Source organism: Argiope bruennichi, chromosome 4, assembly GCF_947563725.1.
Source record: "Argiope bruennichi chromosome 4, qqArgBrue1.1, whole genome shotgun sequence".
NCBI lineage: Eukaryota > Metazoa > Arthropoda > Arachnida > Araneae > Araneidae > Argiope > Argiope bruennichi.
Window position 1 is genome coordinate 83,504,796 of NC_079154.1, and position 22,314 is coordinate 83,527,109.

At 27.5% G+C, this 22,314-nt stretch overlaps 2 protein-coding genes across 3 annotated transcripts in view; one reads left to right on the top strand and one right to left on the bottom strand.

Moving 5' to 3' along the window:
- LOC129965990 (dual specificity protein phosphatase 19-like) overlaps positions 1-22,314 on the bottom strand; it is a 50,607-nt gene that overhangs the window by 8,059 nt on the left and 20,234 nt on the right. Inside the window, exon 1 of one of the 2 annotated variants that reach the window (XM_056080319.1) lies at positions 21,504-21,632. The exons of the other annotated variant lie outside the window; for it this stretch is intronic. The gene's annotated coding sequence lies outside the window, so the exon portion shown is untranslated. Of the gene's footprint in view, positions 1-21,503; positions 21,633-22,314 lie in introns of those variants that run through there. 2 annotated transcript variants of the gene reach the window in all.
- LOC129965989 (uncharacterized) lies at positions 1,980-21,638 on the top strand. Its single transcript, XM_056080313.1, has 3 exons — positions 1,980-2,053; positions 13,290-14,558; positions 21,524-21,638. The coding sequence occupies exons 2-3, from the start codon at positions 13,413-13,415 to the stop codon at positions 21,617-21,619; spliced, it is 1,242 nt and encodes a 413-aa protein (XP_055936288.1). The 5' UTR covers positions 1,980-2,053; positions 13,290-13,412; the 3' UTR covers positions 21,620-21,638.

A 22,314-nucleotide genomic window follows, 5' to 3' on the forward strand; every position in this document is an offset into this window, starting at 1 on the left:
CAAAAACATATATTAAAACCTCATTATCTTTGAAAATAAAGATCTTTCGTGGCAACAATAATAGATTTTGAGCTATAAATAGATCTTTGAATCATCACATCCATGTGTAGATGTACGAATTGTTTCTTATATAGACCATTTATTTTCTTAAATCAACATACTTGGATGTTTCTTAATTCATAGTCTAAAATAATCTTCACTTTTGGAATAACGCATCTACTGCTTTTCTTGGAATCACTCTAAAAATATTATTACTCAAACCTGATTTTTACATTTTAAAATGTTTTTAAGTATATTAATCTAATTATCATTCAAAATTTTCCAGAATTTTGATAATTTTTCAAATATTTTAGCATAATTTCCAAAAATGCAATGAAATTCAAGCAGTTTTCATTGTTTCCTCAAATATTTAACTGTTTTCTTATATATTCATATAAGAATTTATATCTTTCCCCCTTTTCGTAAAACAAGGAAAAAAAGATTCTGCTAATTACACTAAATGAGGAATTAGAGAGTGGAAATTACATTACCATAAGAGACAACGTGCAATTTGAAATAAATTAACTAAACATTTAAATTTTCAATGGTGCCATTATGTCAGGTTCCAAAATTAATCAGGATTATTATGCATACAATAAACAAATCAGTTGTGTAATTAATAAAATAACACGACTTTAATATTTGTCACACATTAATGCTTAAATTACTTTATTGAGGGGATCTTGAACCTCAATTTATGCATCAGAGATCTAACTGAAATTAAGTTAAGGTATCCGACTAAATTCGGAGGGGATTAAAGAAACACAAATATTCTACTTTTTATATGATATTTTTTATTAATATAACGATAAAATGATGAATAAAAGTGAAATTATTTAAATATATGCATATATAGCTTTTGAAGAAAAGACTCATTTTGATGCAAATTTTAGCATTTATTTACAAAAACAGAATTGTTCTAGAAAAAAATAAATTTTTACAGTTTTTCAGTTTTTTTTGTGCATTACATGTGTAACTAACTATTATCTAAGAATTATATTCAAAAATAAAATTTTTGTGTGTAATATATGAATTTATCCATGAAATTTTAGAATTTTTTCAACAATATTTACATTAAAAATTATAAATAAAACCCACTTCTAGAACATTCAATATCAAATCCGTAGTTCATTACATTCTGCATTACATAACGAGCACTAATTATAAATTTCTTTCAGATATTTGGATTATTTTTTAAGGTATTTTATAACTAAGAACCACTAAATTGTTCTTATTATTATTTTCTGAGGCTCGTACTGTAGAATTGTGAAAAAAATTCAGTTCTTCAGAAAATGTGTTAAAAGTAATTCTTATAAATAAACTTCAACTTGGCCTCTAATTGACATAGAGCCAAAATAAAGATATCACTGGAAACAGAAACGTGCCTATTTTTTAAAAATGCAAATTTTTTTCGCAATTCATATTTTTAACCTAATCGGATACCTTAAGTTTAATTAAATTTAACCCAAACAATCAATTTTCCCAACGAATCATTTGCCAAAGACTATTAATTCAAAATAAGATATGCCAGAGACATTGAGAATGTTCAAGTAAATTCAAGAAATTATAGAATTTCTCCCAATATAACAACAATTTAATAAACAATAAAAAAAATGCTAATCCACGAAATATTATATAAACAATACAAATATCCAATATCATAACGATTTATTTGTGTATCTGCGAAAGATTAGATTGGATTAACATAGTCCAGATGGGCTCTCTTAATCTAGAAATTCGCATCATAAATTATTAGAAACCAATAACTAGCCACAATATTGACGTAAAACTCAATTTTCTCGAAAACCGAGCAACCTCTTCCTACTCTCTTAGATATGGAAAGGCAACCTCTCAAAACCGAAAAGTCGCTATCGTTCTTACCACTCTCTTATGTTTACTTCCGATATCTTTGTAGGAAGTTACTTTATTCGCAGGAAATGCTAGATTAAATGCTTAAGCTCAGCAGTTAGAAAGAAAACGATGATCGAAGCTGCAAGCATTAAAAATTTCATACGTAAGTTTTTTTCTCGTATTATTATTTTTTCACCTAATTTAATTTTAAAATATTGTAATCATCAATATCATTTTTGACTTACTGAATCATATTTCAAATTATTATCATTTCAGACAGTAATTTCTCTACATATTTTTCAGAATAAAGACACAGCGTTTAGAGTTGTTAAGCATTCTTTGCAATTTAACTGCTTTGTTCTAAATATTTAATTTTTTATTTAATGTGTTACTTGAGGAAAAGTTCATATTTTTTAGTATTCAGATGAATATCTAAGTTAAGAAGTATGAGAATGTTTATAGGTTTATTAACTATAATCACTATCATGCCAATGTATTTGCAAACTAAGTCATGCAATCGCAGAGCTCATCGGATAGCAGTGTCGGGGCTTCTGTGGAATTGGTATCAAGTTTATTTTTAGATTCCTCTTGAAAATTATATTCACGGTCACAGTTATAAGTTCTTATTCATTTCCTTGTTTTTGAACTTGAATTCATTATAATTTCTCTTTCAAAATTTTATTGTACGTTAATGAAAGATTTTATGATGATTTTATTTATTTTAATTTGAAGTATTTTAATGTATTTTTATTATATTTTAATTTATTAAACTATTATGCAGTTATTGTATTTTAATATATAACTTCTTCTTCTCTGGCCTATAAACAGTCTTACACCCGTTCGGGTAGGCTGGGTCCGAGTAAATCTAAATGAAATAGAAAATGCACGATGAAAAACATCATTCAAAGCAATCTACAATAATCATTGTTGGACTTGTAACTATGAAATTTAGCATGCTATTATTAAATGCATATAGCTTTTCAAAATTTTACCATACCTTTAATTAATAATTAAACAAAATTTTAAAAAAATTTCGATAGCTACGAAGAATAATGGTGCGCATAAATCACTTTTGTATCACTTAAGAATACAAAAAATTAATTATTAAATAATTTCAATTTTATTTTTGTAAATTCTTTTCCTTTCTACAAGTTCAGTCGTTTCTAAAAAAACATTTTTAAGCACATTTCACAACAACATTTTTCGTTATTTGCTTATTGTATTTATATTCGACTTTTTTTTTTTTGATGTTATTAAATGTAATTTTTGTGCGCGCGTTATTTTTGCTATATAATCTTTATCTTTTCTTATAATAAAGATGTATGCGTATACGTGTGCTGTTATATATATATATTGAGTCACTAATATTTTAAATTAAAAGAAAAGTTAAAACTGAGCGAGTTATGAAAATTTTAATATTACTCTCTTACAAATAGATGCGATTTTATATTTCTGTTGATCGCAACAAAAAAGATACGCTAATCAGTGCACGGAATCAGCTGATCAGTCTAAAATTATGATTATTGAAGATTTCTCCTAAAATGATATTTAAAACATCGTGAGTTGATCAGAATAGGCCGGTTGAAATAAAAGCGCTTTTTTGTTATTTAAAGTTGGATTACCAAGAATATTTTATTAAATATGATTTCTTAGGATTGTATAAAGGACTATTTAGACTTTATAATTTAGACTTCATAATTTAATTTTTTATAAGAGGTGCATTTATCAACAGAAACAAAATTAGATATTATTTTTTAAATCCTTTTGAAAGTAAAACAAAAAACTAAATTTTAAGATGAATCAGAGAAATTTTTATTGAATAATTTTTTGAGATATTGCATAAATTATAAAAAAATATATACTCTGCATTACATATAAAAATTTCAATCATAAATTATTCTTTTTCTGCTCTCATATTTATTTTTAAAAAACAAATTTGGTTTTTCATTGTAATCGAAATTTAATTATTTCCACTTCAATTCAAAGTTCAAATCAAATTTTACGCCCTAAAAAAATATTTGAGAAATACATTTTACAATGAATAGATCTTCATAAAGTTCAATAAAGAGTTATTTAGTTCTCAAAATTTGAAGCTTAAAATATTTTGCTGAAGAAGAAGCTATTAAGAAATCAAGTTGCATAAAATATTTAATTGGAAATTTTAACAAACATTAATGTCGGTGAACTATCTAGTCACCAAAGGCAGTGAATTTAGAATAAATTCAAAAATAAAATAAAGATAAATCAGTCCTCAAAAATACTAAAATGCCATAATGTCTCGGACTAAATGTTCGAATCTTCTTAAATTCTTTTAATCCAATCAGTTCTCAGTTTAAACTAGATTTTCATTTAGTTCAGCGTCGAGTTTTTTTATTGTTCAATAATATATTCTATTTTCAGAAGATATCATCAAGATAAAAAGTTATAATGAAAAGTTATAATTTCTAATAAGTGTTTATATAATCATATAAGGCTAGGTTCGGATTGGTGTTAAATTAATTTGTGCATTGACATATCACGCTGCAAAAAATAATATTTTTGTTTTTATTTAACCTAACTCAGTGGGTAATAAAATAGTCGAGCGGCTTATAAGTAGTTGAATTCTTCCTCCAACTGAGCTTTGTTGTATGTGCATTTAATCAGAATTACTTTTTTAGAATTTAATTCAGAAAAAACGAAAACAAACAGTTTAAATGGCTTTTTACATAAAGTAAAATTTTTAAACAACATTGACAATATTTTACAAGTTTAGCAACAATCAAAGACGCAATAATTTATCAGTATTTGAAGCAAAAGTTTTTGAATAGAAATCATATTAAAATTCCATTTATTCTTCCATTTACAAACATTTTTAAAACTTTATATATATATATATATATACTACATCTTTTTAGACACCATCGTGTGAGCTATATAAAAAGATAATAAAGATTTAAACTGAATAACTATAAAAACATATTTGACAATATTCTTTTTTTCATTGAGATAGTTTAGGAAAAAATAATTTGATTACAAGTGAAAAAAAAGAAGAACTGAGAAAATATTTTCTCTTTCAAAGGTATTTTCTTTTCCAAAACCAGAAATTAGATTTTCTAACAAGATTTTTAAGAAAAATTTTGTGCCTTAAATTAAAACATATCTGAAAATTAAATAACAAAATGATTCTATTTATGAATCTTGCTTGGTATAAGGTAAAATGAATACGAATCAAGAAGGCGTATCATTTCCTTCAAAGTATGACAGCTAAAAGCAAAAATGAATTCATAAACAATGTATCAACTACAAGGAAATGAGATCCATTAAATGAATGCGTAGAAGTTATCTGTCATCAGTGTAACCAAATATCTAACATTAGCCTAGCGGTAGGACAAAGCTTTAATAAACACTTATCGTATTTCCACGATTTTATCATAAAAAATCTTTATAAAATAATACTTTAAATAGTTATTCTTCCAATTTTTAATTAAATTTTATTTAAAAGACTGAAAGAATATATATTTTTATTTTATTGAAATCACACTCATATAATATATTACTAAAATAAAATAAAATTCAGTAACATATGTTTTCGATCCGAAATGTTATCTTTTATAATTAGTACTAAGTAAGAAGGAATGATTTTTTTAAACATTGTTTTTTAAAAAAAATCATTTATTTTTGTTATTATTTATTAATTTATTTTTCATTTAACATTAATTTCTTTTTTCATATTATTTAAATCTGAACTGTTTTGAACTATTTTTGATAGAAAAACATGATATTAAAATAAAGAAAAATTATTTTAAAAGGAAAATTATTCGTTAAATTAAGAATTTTAAATTTTTACTTTAAATATATTTGTAGCGAAATTTTTGCATGATTTTTAAAAATCACATTCGAAGATTAATGGTCTGTTTACAAAAAAAGGAAATGCATAAGCATGAATTATTATTAACGAAATTCTTAGGTTTAAAATATTTTTCAAGTATATAGTCATATATTTGCTACATCTTTCTGTTGTCTTTGAAATAGTTTTGAAATAAATGATTCATATAAATTTCCGATTAAACTTCTAACGGCAAATGAAATTTAAGATTAACTTTATAACATATAATTGCATTTCATTACTCTTGGCTTTCTCACAGGTTATTGATTTATCCTGAAGAAATTGCGAAATCGTTTATCAAGAACGATTGCTATTATGATCGATTTTATAGACGAACTGATTCATTTCGTTTCATTTCAATTAACCCTTCACCTTACAATAATTTCATTCTGTTAAAATTATTTCGCTTTTGAATTAAAAGAATTTATCCTTCATTTCAAAATCTTTTGGCATGTTTAAACAAAAAACAGCAACAATTTAATTGATTCCAAAGATGAGTAAAATTTCAAAAATAGACAAAGTTAGTGTTTGAAATTGGCTGATTTTTTAGTGTAGCATCATCTTCCGATGTGCTAAGTTTTGAAGGGTAAATGCACGCATGTCAAAATTGTGCAATGAAAAATTATCTTACAGAACATTCAAAGGAAAAAAATAGTGCATACGGATATGTTTCTGTTTGTGATTTAATAATAATAAAGATTGTAGAAAAAAATGAACACTGCGAAAACATTTGATTAATATTTGCATATTTAAATTGCCTAATTAATGCCTTGTGACCTGACTTTTTTTTTTTTTTTTTTTTTTGTACTATCTCATACGAAAAAAACGAAGAAAGATACGAAAAAAAAAAAATAGTGTGATCTACGAAAAAAGTGATCCGCGCGCTTTTAACAAATCTCCAAGTATTAGACCTGAATTCATAGGAAATCCTGGGTTGGAATTCTGTTTGTTTGTTTGACTGTCTGTCTGAGAAAACGATAACCTAAAAACGCTTTGAGTTCGAAGAATGAAATTTTGAATGGGTTTTTTACAACAAATATGTGCATTGCTATCAAATTTTGAACGAAATTCGTTCACAAGAGGTTTATATCTATCTGCCCGAATACAAGTAAATTAGATAGCATCAAAACGGAAACAGTTCAAATTAATAAAATTTTATTTTAGTTTAGTTTTAGTTATAAAAATTGTAGTCAGTAATCTTAGCCTCAAAATTATAAGTCTATCAAATTTTGAAGCAAATCTGTCGACAGATTCATTGTTTTTCGATCTCTATATTTTCATGCATGCAAACGCGAAAACTAAAAAATGCTAAGTTTTAGATTAATGAAATTCTGTATATGATGGTGATGATATACTACAACTGTAATTTTGGGTAAAATTTCTGTTTCAATCAATCGGAAAAAAAAGACGCCCAAAATGTGTACTCTGCTTTTCTTCATCTAACTATTGAAGCTCAAAACACTCATGTGCGGGCCAGAAAATGAATATATGAGCATTCACGGAGTTCATGGTCTTGCCCAAGGTCCACAATTTTTATTTTCTCGTATACGTTGTATAGACAGTATAGTAATGATAAAAAAAAGTCGAACTCTAGATTTAGACGAATCTCTACGTTTTTCATCTCCTTGATTTAGAAAAAAACCCGTTTTTGGAAAATGTCCGTCTGTCAGGCTATGACAAAAATAACTCAAATACGTTTTGAGCTAGACAATTGAAATTTGGTTTATGGTCTTTCCAACAAAATTGCAGATTTCTATCAGATTTTGAATAAAATCTGTTCAGAGTAAGTCCGTCTGTCCTGCTGTTCGAATATAAGTTAACATGATAATTACAAAATGGAGAGAGCCATATAGAGAAAATTCAGTGCACAAATTTAACATCTATTGTGTGGACACCTATCAAATTTTGAGCCATATCCAACTACTGGTTGTCTGTCTGTCGGTTCTGTACTTTCAGAAACAAGTAAGCGCGATAATTCAAAAACGCAGTGACTTAAATATATCAAATTTAGTATGGGATTTTGGTGACTATAAGAGTAGTTTTGTGTCGAATTTTTGTTTCGGTTGAGAAAAACAGGCCTAAAAGACAAATTCAGTTTTTCGTTATTTTTAACGCATGCCAGGGATTAATCTCAAGAATTACACCATAGATTCAGTAAATATGATAAATTCATACCAAAATTAATATTTCGTAATTACTGTACGTCAGATTTGGGAAGATTATTTCAGCTTTCTTTTTTTCCCCAGAAGGTAAGGGAATAACATCTTTATTCGGGAATATAGGATAAAGTATGGGGAAACCGCTTTCGCTGGTTCCTTGTGAAGCAAATCACTTATATTTGACGGGAAACGATGAAGTTGTCTCGTGTTGAAAACTATCAATGTTAGTCTGTCTCCGTGTATATGCGCTTTGAATTTCTGATAAAAGAGGGCCTGATTCTCATATTATCCCTCAGTAATTTTGAAAAAAATAACATTAAAAAATAAATACCTAAAAATATACTATTTGATAAATGTTCAATGTATGGAATATTTATTGATTCAGTGCATGTTTAGGAATTTCAATACATAAAAAATTTTGTTTTCAATGATTCCGCAGAAAATTTACGTCATTACGAAATTACGTAAATTAATGTCATCTCAAATGACAGGAAAAATTTCCATGGAATTCATCTTTTGACTTCTACTGATAATTACATCTAATGACGTCATTTATAGCATGTGGTCAAAAATGAGCGCATGAATTCCAATTTCAATACGTTGGAAAAAGATGGACGTGTTCTTCCTTCCATTTTCTCGTATAATTGTACATAATGACGTAGTGGTTGGAAATAAATGCGCATGCGCATTATGCAATGAAACGTTTTGAAAGTCAATGATTAAAATTTCCTTGAAAATAACCGAAATTATTCTTCCTAATGAAGTTTTATCCTCATTGTTTTCAGATGTTGTAATGTTTATATCTTCTATCAATAACTTCAAAAATTAACATTAAAACAACCATCAGTGTTTTACCACCTTAAAATTTAAAAAAAAAAAATTAGCTTTTCAGTGATATCTTTTTCACAAACATTCTTTAAATATTTATAATTGGTGGGCTAGTTAAAAATATTCTATTACTACAATAGTTTAAATAATGAATGTATTGAAATATTTTTACATATACGGAAACTCAAAAAGCTCTAGTTCAATTATTTAAAATTTGAAACTTTTGATAGAATTATAATTAGAAATTAATATTACACCATTCAATCTTTATATAAGAAATGGCCTTTTCTGTAATTAAAATTATGAATAACAGAACATATAGCTTTCTTTCTTTCGTAAATACATACAACCGACAGAAATGAATAACTTCTTATAAAAAAATTTCATTTAAGATTGGCTATCTTTAACAATTATCTTTTTCACCTCATTAACGTGGACAAAAAATTTCAATGAAATCTTCTGTCCGCAACTTGGTCTTAATGATTCCCCTCACAAAGTAGTTTTAAGTTTCAAATTTTCATAGCAGGGAACTTCTAATATTTTAAAAGCTTTTAAAAGTTCTTTTCATTGTGTTATGTTCTTACTTGTCAACCTTCTCAATTACAATTTGAACTATTATCTGAGAGAAGAAATGGTTAAATTTCAGTGACCCTTCTAACTGGCTTGCTGAATCGAAATATCCTCATAAAATACAGAATGATAAAAAATGAATCATTTAACATAAAATTAATATTGGTAATACAGAATATTTTTCATTTTTTTTTGTCATATCTTAATGAATTTCTGTTTACTGATTCAGTAAAAAAAATGTATTACGTTACAGTAAGAAAGAGAAACTACAAGGGCTATATGATATACTTTTATACATCCAATTGCATTATACGATATAGTTGTAAAGAAATGTACATACATTTTATAATTAAAATTTCATTACTGTATAAATTTGAAGTTAAACTCTATATCTAACTACCACAAAACTACAAACATTTAAAATTTTTATTAAAACCTTACTTAAAAAATGAACCCTACTCTATATGGAGAAAATACGTCAAATATTCATAAAGCAATAACATTAACATTTGAAGAAAAACACAGGGGAAAAAATATATTTCCTGTAGCAATAGAAATGATTTGTATTTTAATAAAAAAATCAAAAGATTAAAAAATTTAGATATTAAAAAAAAGTGAAAAATTTATTAAAATTACAGAAAAATTACAGCGTTAATATAAAATTGTTATCATGCGAAGTATAATTTTTTTTCAGATGTTATGAAACCCATTTTGTGATATTTTCAAATATTATCTAGGAAAAACGATAAAATTTCTCTCAATGTTCAATCAATTAATATTATAATCAAATTTCAAAAACAAATAATTCTGAGGTGTACATTCCTACTCTCAAGAATATATCTGTGTCGAATTCCATGATTGTTGGTACAGTGTATATCTGCAGAGCGCCAACACATGCATTTTTTTTAATTGTAGAGATAAATGAAAGTAGTTAAGTTCGCGAATTCATTTTATATTAAATAATGAAATATCTGAATAATGCAGAGGCAATAATGCCGTATTTTTTCAATTTTTTGCATTTATATATACATTAAGATTTTACATAAATATCGAAAGCTACTCTATAAAGATAACGACGAAGAAGTAAAAAAAGAGGAAAGAAATGAAATTTAACCTCTGACTTTAATTTAAAAAGTGGAATATCTGTAAATTTACTTCCTCTCCAGCTACTAGAAATAATGCTCATAATTTTGATTTGAGATTGGTGAAAGATGAATTATAATTCTCAACTTATATATATATATATATATATATATATATATATATATATATATATATATATATATATATATATATATATATATATATATATATATATACATAGAAATGATGATAAAAAATTTACAAATGTAAAGAAAAACTTTCAATTCGTTGTTGTAAAATGCCATTCTTAACATCTTTAAGTCTATGTTTGTGATAAAAATTTGATTTGTTGTTTGTGGCGTAATCATAAGAGATTAAGATAAGGATTGTGTCAGTCTCAAAAGGCAACGTCAAGGCAGATTATGAGTGCATCTATTTCAGGCTTCTTATATTAGATAAGAAGAGAAAGCAAAACTACATTCTACATCCTTATTACCATTTCTCTCTTGCTACACAAATGTCTGCGGTTATTAATTACTAGCCGCCTTTGGCGACCAGCCGGTTCGCCAATCTTAATGTTCGTTAAAATTTTAATAATTAAATATTTTATGCAATTCCAACTTTAATAGATTCTTCAGCAAAATATTTTAAAACTTCAAATTTTGATAGCCATGTAATTCACTCATAATATTATAAAGGCCTTCAGTCATAACGTGATATGTATCTCTCTCATTTTCTGTTACCCCTCGTAGAATTTATGCTTTAAATTAAAGTGTAAAGGTTTAATCTGCAATTAATATAATAATATTTTTTTACTGAAACAAAGCATTTTTTTTAATAATATGATTACTGATAATAGAGTCACTGAGCGTTTAAACTTTATGGGCACTAAAGAATATCTTTCTTAATTTATGTAATATCTCAAGAATTTGTCAACAAAATTTTTTCAGATTCATCATGAACGGATCGATTCATTAACAATGTTTCATTTTAAATTCATCAAACACTAAGAAAATCAAATGAATCGTTTAAAATAATCGGTCGAAAACAGGTTTAAAAAACTACTTAAAAAACGATGTACTTAAAACTATAAGCATATATAAAAAATATATATAACTAACATAAATACAATTTAATTACAAAAGCATGCAACTAACCTAAAAATAATTTAAATCATTGAAAACAGGTTAAAAAAAACTACTTAAAAAACGATGTATTTAAAACTATAAGCATATACAAAAAATATATAACTAACATAAATACAATTTACTTACAAAAGCATACAACTAACCTAAAAGTAATTTAAATCGTTCGTTGATAATGGTTGCCATGCCAACAATCAGAACACAGTGCGCATGCGTGAATTTTCTTCGCCTTTTACAGTAACGCAAATGCGTGAATTTTTCTACGCCAGTTGGGGTAACGCTATGAAGATTATACATTTTTAATTTCCTTTATTCAGTGTTATTTTAATTCAAAAGTACTTCAGAATGAATCTGAAACATGGATTAATTAATAATGTTTAATTTTAAATGCATAAAACATTAAGAAAATAAACAGAATCGTTTGAAATAATCCGCCGTAAAATGTTAACCCTAGCCTTATTACTGTTGGGAGAAAAAAAAATTAAATCCTTACTCATTTGGCGGTGGGGAAAATGGAAGATTTTTTTGGCGGAAAAGTTGGCGGTGGGGAAAATGGAAGATTTTTTTGGCGGGAAAGTTAGTTTTTAATTAATAATTAAAATTTCAAAAAAAGTTACCCCAGGTGCACATTCCCGACCTCTAAGGTATACATGTACCAAATTTGGTAGCTTTATGTCAAATGACCTGGCCTGTAGAGCGCCAACACACACACACACACACACATTGAGCTTTATTATAAGTATAGATTATGCACTATATTTTTACTTCTTATACACCTAATATAGAGAAAGTATAGTAATCGTCAAAAAATTTGAACTCGATATTTTGTCGAATCTCCACATTTATCCATCCCTGAGTTCGAAAAACATATTTTTGTAAAATGTTTGTCTATTTATTTTTGACAAAGATAATTCAAAAATGCTTTGAGTTGGACGTTCGAAATTTCGTATACTGTCTTTACACTAAATGCTCATATTTCTATCAAATTTTGTGTAAAATCTGTTCAAAAGAAGTCCGTCTACCCGAATATAAGTTAGCATGATAATGACAAAATTAAGAGAGCTAGATAGATTAGATTCGGTGCACAGATTTAATATCTATAGTGTAGACAGCTGTCAAATTTTGAGCCGAATTAATGGTTGACTGTCTGTCTATATCTCTATCTAGAGATAACACAGAAATGTAGTGACTTAAATATATCAAATTTAGTATAGTGTATTTTGACTACAAGTGCTGTTTTGTATCGACTTTTTGTTTCATTTGGTTCAGAAAAATGTGTCTAAAGCACAAATTCGATTTTTGGATTACTATAAACCCGCATGCCAGGAATTTATCACCAAATAACTCACCGAGGATGGCACGATAGATTCAATAAAAATGCTAAATTCACGCAAAATATTAATAATTCGTAATTACTGTACGCCAATGTCATGTAAGGCTTCTCTGGCAAGGCAAATTTATTATAGAGTATGGAAGAAGATTTTTGAGATACCACTCCTGTTGGTTTATTATTAACATTCATCAAGTTTAAGTAAATTGAAACTATGTCGTTAAATTAAAAGATATTATAAATATGTTTCTTTTAAACTTAATGCTTCAAGTTTAATGTGTACAATTTTTATAATTGTGTTGTCAACAACTGCTCTTAAACAATAAGCTAAATTATATATCTTTTAAATTTAAGCTGAATTGCAATTATATATCTTTTCGTATTTTTTTCCGATTTTAATTGTTTTATTTGTTTTTTAGATTACTCAATGGAAGATATCTCTGCTTGAACAGTGATACTAAGAATTTTTGATGAAATATATAGCTCTGGTAATTTACATTGAGCTTTTTACCGTTAATCTATAGCCATTAACCAAAGCAATCATGTCATTCACTAGAAACATGTCTACGTGTTCTAATATGCAGATGTATAGCATACCTGAATGTTCCACAGATGATGAAACATTTGATGAGGATTACTGTGAACCAATACATTTCACGACAAAAACCGAATCTAAATATGTACAAAGAAATCATTCATGTGATGATGATCATCATTACTGTGAGCCAATACATTTTGCCATAAAAAATGAAATAAGACCAGTGCCAAGAAATAATTCTTGTCCCTCAGCGATAAATAAACTAGATATCTCAGTCACCGCATTAAGCTACAAAACTATCAGTCTGAAATCAACTGAAATCACAGAAAGCATTTGCAACTCAGAAGGAGATTTAAAACAACTTTCATCCGCTGCGATTACTTTTACAGAATCCGCCAGAAAAACTGATATCGGCTCTTCAAAAAGCGATAACAAATTTCAATATGCAAACAGTTCAACATGTGATATAAATATCCAAAGGATCCCGAAACCTTATCTAAAAAATGGAGATTGCGATTCGAGTAGGGATGGAACTTATGAAAAACTGTCACTAAAGCCATTCAATAGTATTACATCCTCTGATCCGTTTCTATCTGTTCCAAGTACTGAAGACAAACTGGTCAATTCTTTTAGTTGTACGAAAAAAGATGAAGTCATTGAAAAACTTTCATCTGAAAGTAATACTACACTTTCTGTAACAGTTGATAAGTATTCTGAGCGAAGGCGTTCAGCGGCTGACATAACCATGCCAGTCCCACGTGGTCGTTCAGGTTCTATCCAATGGATCCAGAACGTTATACAGAACATAGACAATAGATGCAGGAGTCTTTTGGATCTAAGGAGGCCAAGTGATATTGCTGAAGAAGGCATTCGTAACAGCAAAGAATTACTAGAAGCGGATCAATCTGACGAAGTTTCAAAAGTTAAACAAAATTCTGGTGCAAGTGGCAGACGCTATAGTGAGAATATTATTGGAAAACAGAAACGTTTTCCTTTTTCATCTGGGATAGGACATCTCAAAGGTCTGTGGAAGGAAAAGAATGAAAACAAAAAGCATGAACATAAAGAAATCGATGAAATTAGAACGGATGTATGTCCTTTGTTCAATTTTCCTACCAAAGGAGATGAAGATGAGCTAATCCTTGATGCGGTAAGTTCTTTAAGAAATCATAGAATTTTTCAGTTTTATAAATTAATCATGAGTGATGATGTATTGTTTTTCAAACATTAAAAACGGATTAAAGTTTTATAAGTTTATTTTTAAGATAGTGAAGTGCTTAATATTACCAATTCAGCAACTTGTATTCACTGATTTTGTTTTTGTTTGTTGAAATTAATACGAGAATTGGATTGCGTTTCATTTTGTATATAAATGTGAAGAGTTCAATCTTTTACTTTAAAAGATTTTCTGTATAATTTTTCATTGAAAATAACTATCACTTAAAGATAAAATGAAACTTTTTATATTTTTTTTACTGTTAAGATCCTTCAGGTTATTCTCAATGTTACAAAAACTGGCTCTTCATTCATTGGGTTATAGAGCAGCACTAAGCCTTATTAAGCACTAGCCATTTCAAAGCTTTTATTAATTCTTTATTTTCAGTACTTTTCGACCTTTTGTTAATGACTGCGATCGATCGTGTAAAAACACATATTAAACCATATGTTAATCCCATTCACTATCCGTAATTAGGATATGAATATCCAAATGACAATGAGAGAAACATTAGTGCCAAGGGAAATAAAAAACACGAATTACAAGAAACATAGATCTGAATTCTGAAATGTTTTCTGTATATTCTTGATAACATTTTTTACTTTCTCTATACAAAGTATAGAATACAGGAAATTTTCTCTCTTGAGTTCGATATATATTTTTTTCTCATTATATCTGTCTGTGAAAATAACTGAAATTACCTTAAAGTAGACGGATGAAATCTGATATACGATATTTACATACATTTTTTTAATTCTATAAAATTTTCAATGAGATACATTCAGAGGACGTTTTTTTTTTTTTTTTTTGCCCGGCTATCCGAATATAAGTTGACATAATAACTACAAAACAAAAAAGAACTTGACGCATGATAAATTTTATGCATTTTTAAAATCTAAATCTATTAAATTTGAATCCAAACTCATCAAGGAGTTGACTTCTTATCGGTCTGTACTTTCATAAGCATGTAAATTCGATAATTAAAAAAAAATGCAGTGTTTTCAATATATCAAATCTAGTATGTTATTTTATGACTACAGTTTAAGTTCTTCGTCAAATTTTGGGTTTAGAAAAAAGCATTTAAAACATAAATTTGATTTTTTCTGTGCTATTAAACCCATGCTAGAAATTAATTGCCAAAACATTGCCAAGATTCGCATGATAGACTCATTAAAAATGCTAAATTTAAGCCAAAAATCAATATTTCGTAACCATTGTTAGCCAATATTATACAAGGTATGCGAAGCCTTAAAGAAAGTCCAAAATTTTGTAGAGGAATTTAAAATCTTTATTAGAAAGTATGCAAAAAAAAAAAAAAAGATTTGGGAAAACCATTACCGCTATATATAAGAACTGATAATATATTGTTATGAGCTCATTTGGCTAAATTATTTGTTTATCACGAATAAAAGCAGTCCTCATATTAAATCAAAAAGTTCAAGGAAACAATTTCAATTTATTTAAATGGGACTATTTTCTGTGTCAAGTGGAGGCTTGAGCCAAATCCTTTGAGATAATACTTAAAACTGATTTCTCTTTTTGTTATACTTTGTATCAACTTGAGAGTAAACAATACTGCACTATATTCTGTTTCTTTTATTGGATTTTGTGCTCATTCAGTATGCTCAAAAGATTACACAATCTTCAGTCACTCCCTCCCCCCCCATTAACCCTATGACTACCAATTTTTACTTTTTTTAAACGAAGTATAGAAGAAGTATTGTAATTCGTCAAAAAAAAGTGAACTCGATATGTTGATGAATTTCCGCATTTCAGATCTCTCAGAATTGGTCCTAGGGGACAACAGCCTTTGTCGCTATATATCTCACTGTTTATATTCAAGTTCAATCTATCAGAATCCAAAAAATACACATTTGGCAGCATATCTGTCTATCTGTTTGTGAACCAATAACTCAAAAACGCTTTGAGTTAGAGGTCTGAAATTTAGTATATGGAATTACGATCAAATCTGTAGATCTCTGTTCAAATTTTTTTTAACAAAATTCATTCACAGAAAATCTGCTGCCTGCTTGTTCAAATGCAAATGAGCTCGGTAACAGCAAAATCGCAAAAGCTAGATAAATGAAATCATCTAAAATATAGATATCAAATTTGGAACCAAATGCATTGCAATTTAAACTGTAGTTTCGTGTCAATATTTCGGCAACAAGGTGTCCAAAATACATATTATCATGATAGATTCAGTAAAAATGCTAGATTTACATCAAAGATTCATATTTCTTAATTCCCGTTCACAAATGCCATGCAAAGTATTCACGGATTTTCTCCTGGTCTCATTTTATGCGGAGAAGGGGGGGATAAGATTTTTATTGGAGTGTATGCAAGAAAATTTCTCGGAGACCACTCCAGCTTTACTATTTTTATACCTACAGCTCTCATTTTATGCAGAGAAAGGGGGAATAAGACTTTTATTGGAGTGTATGCAAGAACATTTTTCGGAGACCACTCCAGTTTTACAATTTTTATAGCTACAGCTCTCATTTTATGCAGAGAAAGGGGGAATAAGACTTTTATTGGAGTGTATGCGAAAACAGTTTTCGGAGACCACTCCAGCTTTATTATTTTATAGCTATTTTTACTTTTCACTTATTTTTTTTCTACAAAAATTTGCTAGAGAGTCATTGTTAAAGTTAATCATATTTGATCATAAGTATGACTAGCTTCATAATTATCATTCTTCCTCTTTTCATGTTATGAAGAGAGAAAAAATTTGTACGAGTGGGACATATGTATATTTTACTGGTATTACTAGCTGAATCGTTAAATACCACCGGTATCCTAGTTAAGCGGAGGTAAGAAAACAACAAAAATATCTCACAAACAAATATTTTTACATACAAACAACCGTAGATAGCATAGCTTGCAAAGCGGAATTTGGCAAAAGGTACATAAAATTTTGGCGCTTTAAACCACAGCTTCTACTGAGTACAGAACCAGTAGGACAACATGTAATGAATTTTAGAATTGGTGAAGTCCATTAGTATTTATCATTTTCTTTTGTACGACGTATGTATCGCGTTAATTTTCTAATGTTCACATTCTACTTTTGTCATATAAGACAAAAGTTAAAGTTTTTGTACAAAATTTCAAAATGATAATGTTCATAGGCCAGTATGATATGTGCAAATTGAGTAGTGTCACAAGTAAAAAAATTTGAAACTTGCTATATGGCAGATTGTTGACATAGAGCTATCTCATGTAACAATATTTATTTCATGGATAGTAAATATTCACAAAGAATGAATTTTTCAAAACTTAAAGTGCATTTTTAATTAAAAACTGATTGAAATTTAAATTTTTTTTTCTTAATATCTTCGGAACATACTAATACACAAAAAACATCTTTGGGTTATTTTAAAATTTAAGGATTTTTTTTTCAGTGATCTTTTTTTATATATATTTCTCTACAATATTTTTTTTTTCAATTACACAAATTGTCCAAAATATTGTGTTTTTTCCATTCTTTTCATCATTTTAATAAGTGCAATTACAAACAAACTTGTTATCCAATATTAAATGCATTTTTAAGAATACTTCTAATTGCCATAATTAAGAGTAAATTTTGAAAATAAATAAAGAAAGAATAATCAGTTTTTTCAAGCATGATTATGCTATGATGCTTCAGATTAGAAATTCGAGTTTTCTTCATTTTCTTTTTAATTTTAAGATGCAAATTGTATTTAAATGCAAAAAGTAAATAAGTTTTTCCTTGGGAATTCCTGCATGCTTTAGTTGATCTTACGTCGATATCTTTATACATATAAAATGTTAGGCATTTAAGATCTAAATAAACCGTAAAATTCTTTTTCTAAAAAAATCACCTTCTAAAATTCATTCACCATTTCTAAAAATTTCATGTTTGTATCATGCTTCTATTTAAATCATTATATATATTTGCAATAATTTTGTTATTATTTTCAGATGTTATTTTTCCCTTTTATGACCATGACTTTTTAGTATTTTTTCCTTTCGTCTTTTTTATGGTATTTTATCTGTTTTATTGTTTGAAAATGCATAGGGAATTTCAATTTATTTGAGATATGGGTTAAATTATCACACAGATAATTTCTTCAGAGTAATATAGATGTGTGTGTATTTATTCATGGTAGCAGATTTTCTAATGTATGTATTATATAGATTTAATAATTTTTGGTTGGATTTTTTTCTTAATGAAGTATCAATATTCTTTATTGTTTTGTATTATAAAAGGGTTATTTGTCGTAAATAGCATTTTCAGTCTTTCTAAAAACATAAATTTAATTATTAATTAATAATGCATATTTAATTTTGCCTATAATATTTGAACTCCTTATTAGTAAAAAAAAAAAAAAAGTCTTCTCAAAAAAAAATTTTTTTTAATACTACAGTGGCTTCCAAAAGTGTTCGTACACCAACAAGAATCAATTAAAAACCTCATTATTTACCATTATATATTCTTATTTTTACATGAAAATTTTTTCATAGCATATTTTTACAGTTCTTAATAAAGCAGTGAAGAATAAATTTTAATTACGATGCAAATTATTTTTTTAAAAATGACAGTAAATAAAATTGCACAAAAATAGGACACAAAAGTGATCATACATTTTAAAAAAACATCACTAAATATGAAATTTTCTAAATTTTTATAAATGTTTAGTATTTAGTAGGATATCCTTTATTCTTTATAACAGCTTTTAAACGTTTGGGCATAGATTTAACTAAACGGTCGGTTACTTCTGCACCGATCTTGTTCCATTCTTCGATCATTACTGCTTTCAATTGTATTTTCGATTTAATGTCTTGACTTCTTATTCGCACCTCTAATTCTTTCCAAATATGTTCTATAGGGTTTAAATCCGGTGATTGAGCTGGTGTTTTAAGGGTTTGAGGGCAATGATAGAGGCAAAAAAGACGAACATTCATGGCCTTGTGCTTAGGATCGTTGTCTTGGTAATACACAAAGTTATTTAAAATGCCCAATTTTTGTGCTGACACTTTTAAATTATTATTGAGAATATTTATATAAACTCTATGATCCATTATACCATCAATGAATACTAAATTGCCTACTCCAGCCGCTGATATACACCCCCCAAACCATGACACCTCCACCGCCATGTTTTACTATTCCAACTAAATTCTTGGAATTAAATTCTTCGTTTTTTTTTTTTTTTTTTTTTTTTTTCCTCCATACAATGATTCTCCCATCCGACCCAAAGATGTTAAACTTACTTTCATCTGCAAATAAGACACGATTCCAATAGCTCTCTGGCTGGTTTATCATAGATTTGGCAAATTTAAGCCTAGCAATTCTGTTCTTCTGACTTACAAAGAATTTTCTTCGTTCAGAGCGGCCATGTATACCAGCATTCCGAAGAATTCTACGAATAGTTCCACAGGAAATAGAAGTCCCATTTGATTCATTATAATGTAAAGTAAACTTTATTGCACTCAGACGTGGATTTTTTAGAAATTTACTCACAATATTTCTTTGACTTCTAGCTGACAGAATTTGAGGGCGACCACTACGAGGCTTGTTTGCAATCCTTTTTCCCTCTCTGTAACGTTTTATTATGCTTTGCACCGTTGAATGAGGTAGATTAGTTATAGTTGCAATGCTTCTAATTGATTTTCCAGCTTTAAAATGAAATATAAGTAATTTTTGTACGTCTAAACTCGTTTCTTTACGAATGCGCGTCATACCTAAGAATAAAGTAAATAGAATAAATAATTGTGATATTAAATACTGAAATCAAACGATTTTAGTGTATTTTTCAATTAGAAGAAAAATAAGCAGCAAAAGATATTTTTATGATGAATTTAAATAAATAATGTTTGGATGTACGAAGACTTTTGTGTTCTAATTTTGTGACATTTTTTATTTATTTATTTTTTAGAACAATACTACTTGATTTTTTATAAAAATATTTGTTCAGTTTTATTAAGAACTATTTAAAGATGCCAACTAAAAAAACCAACTAATAAAATGCTTTATTAAGAAGTATAGAACACAATTTCTGCAAATTTCTTTAGTGTACGAACACTTTTGGGAGCCACTGTATTTATCTAATACCATCCACAGAAGCATATTTTTTGGTGAAAGAGAAATTTGACTGTTTTTACAACAATCCTCTCTCTTTAATTTTAAATAAAACATAGCATTTTTTTTAATTCTTGGCTCAATTTTCATAAAAATTAAAATGCAAACCTATAATGAAATAACGCACCATGAAAATGCTTTAAAACTAAAAGATTTCCAGATAATGTTACTGATAAAATTATCGTCTGTCGCTTTTTTTTTAAATATTACATTATGGAAACGTTTAAATTATCGTTTGATTTTTACATTTAATTACTTGTTTATATTCTAAAACATGATAATGTGCAGTTGTTTTTTATGAATGCCCGAATACTTAAGTAAAAGAACATTTTTGATAATATTTAAAAAATTAATTTCTAAAAAAAATAGTTTTATTGTGTACTTAATAGAATTGATAGATTAAAGACATAAGAGAATTGATAGTATAGAATATATAGAAAAAGTTGGCATGGAATTGATAAGATTAAAATATAAATATTATTATTTTTTAAATTTATTCTGCAATACGAAATTTATGAATATTTAAAGCACTATTTCTATAAAAAAAATGTAGGAATGCTTTTGAGATCCACTATGTATTTCAGAAACCTAAAGTAAATTTTCTCAAAGAAATTTCTAGAATTCTTGCGACAAATAAAATTGTCATAGAAACGTTCAATCCTCTTTTTAGTAGTAATCAAAACGTTTTTCGCTCTTTTTATTCTAGCGGAAAAACAATACCATATAAAGTTTTATAGGCTGTAAATGTCATTGCCACAATATTAGAAAATTAATACCTCATTTGCATTTTCTGCAGCTGCGTCAAGCCATGCGAAAGTGTACCAGTCCTGATCCATCTGCGCGTCCCACATCGATTTCAGTCCTCGAACAGCTGTCCCAGATAATGAAATAAATTATAGAAAAATTAAGAGGTAAGTAAACATTACTATCGCAAGAATGTAAGCAAAAGCTTTCATTCCACCGTTTCGACTCATTCTTTTCTTTAAATGATTCTTGTTTCATTACGTCATACGATAAAGATTGCGATCGTTTGGCATTTATAGCAATTTAAAATGAAGGATAAAAGTATTTCCTGTTCGCCTTCGATTATGAAATAAATTGTAATTGTTTCTGCATGTATTTAAACTGAAACAAACATTTTTGCAACACTCCATTAATCAATAATCCGGAGAATATTTCCACCTTATTGTTATTTTATTTAATAAAAAGAAAAGAGTAAAAGCTTCATCACGAGAAACTTAGTTTATAATAAAACCTTGTTTGGTCTTAGCGGCTTTTAGAAAGTTTCAAGAAATTTGTATGTTGGCATCTCATATGTCCCACGAATATAGAAATGAAATTTAATTGTTTGTTTGAAATATAAAATGATTACACATACCGATTGCATTAGAAACTGAAACTTCATACACATAAACTTCTTTTATTATTATACATTAACTAATAACAATATTTATAACATATCAAAATGATATTCAGAATTATTTTTAACGCGATCAATTAGCCACTTCATAACTGTCCTTAGAGTATTAAATTGAATTATTTTTTTACTTTAGATACTGCTTTATAAAGCAGAAAATAATAATCGAT

Bases quoted from the DNA above. Each gene is read 5' to 3' on its own strand.
- LOC129965989 (XM_056080313.1), top strand. From the start codon at position 13,413: ATGTCATTCACTAGAAACATGTCTACGTGTTCTAATATGCAGATGTAT. The intron at 14,559-21,523 runs GTAAGTTCTTTA...CATTTTCTGCAG, and splicing joins ATGAGCTAATCCTTGATGCG to CTGCGTCAAGCCATGCGAAA.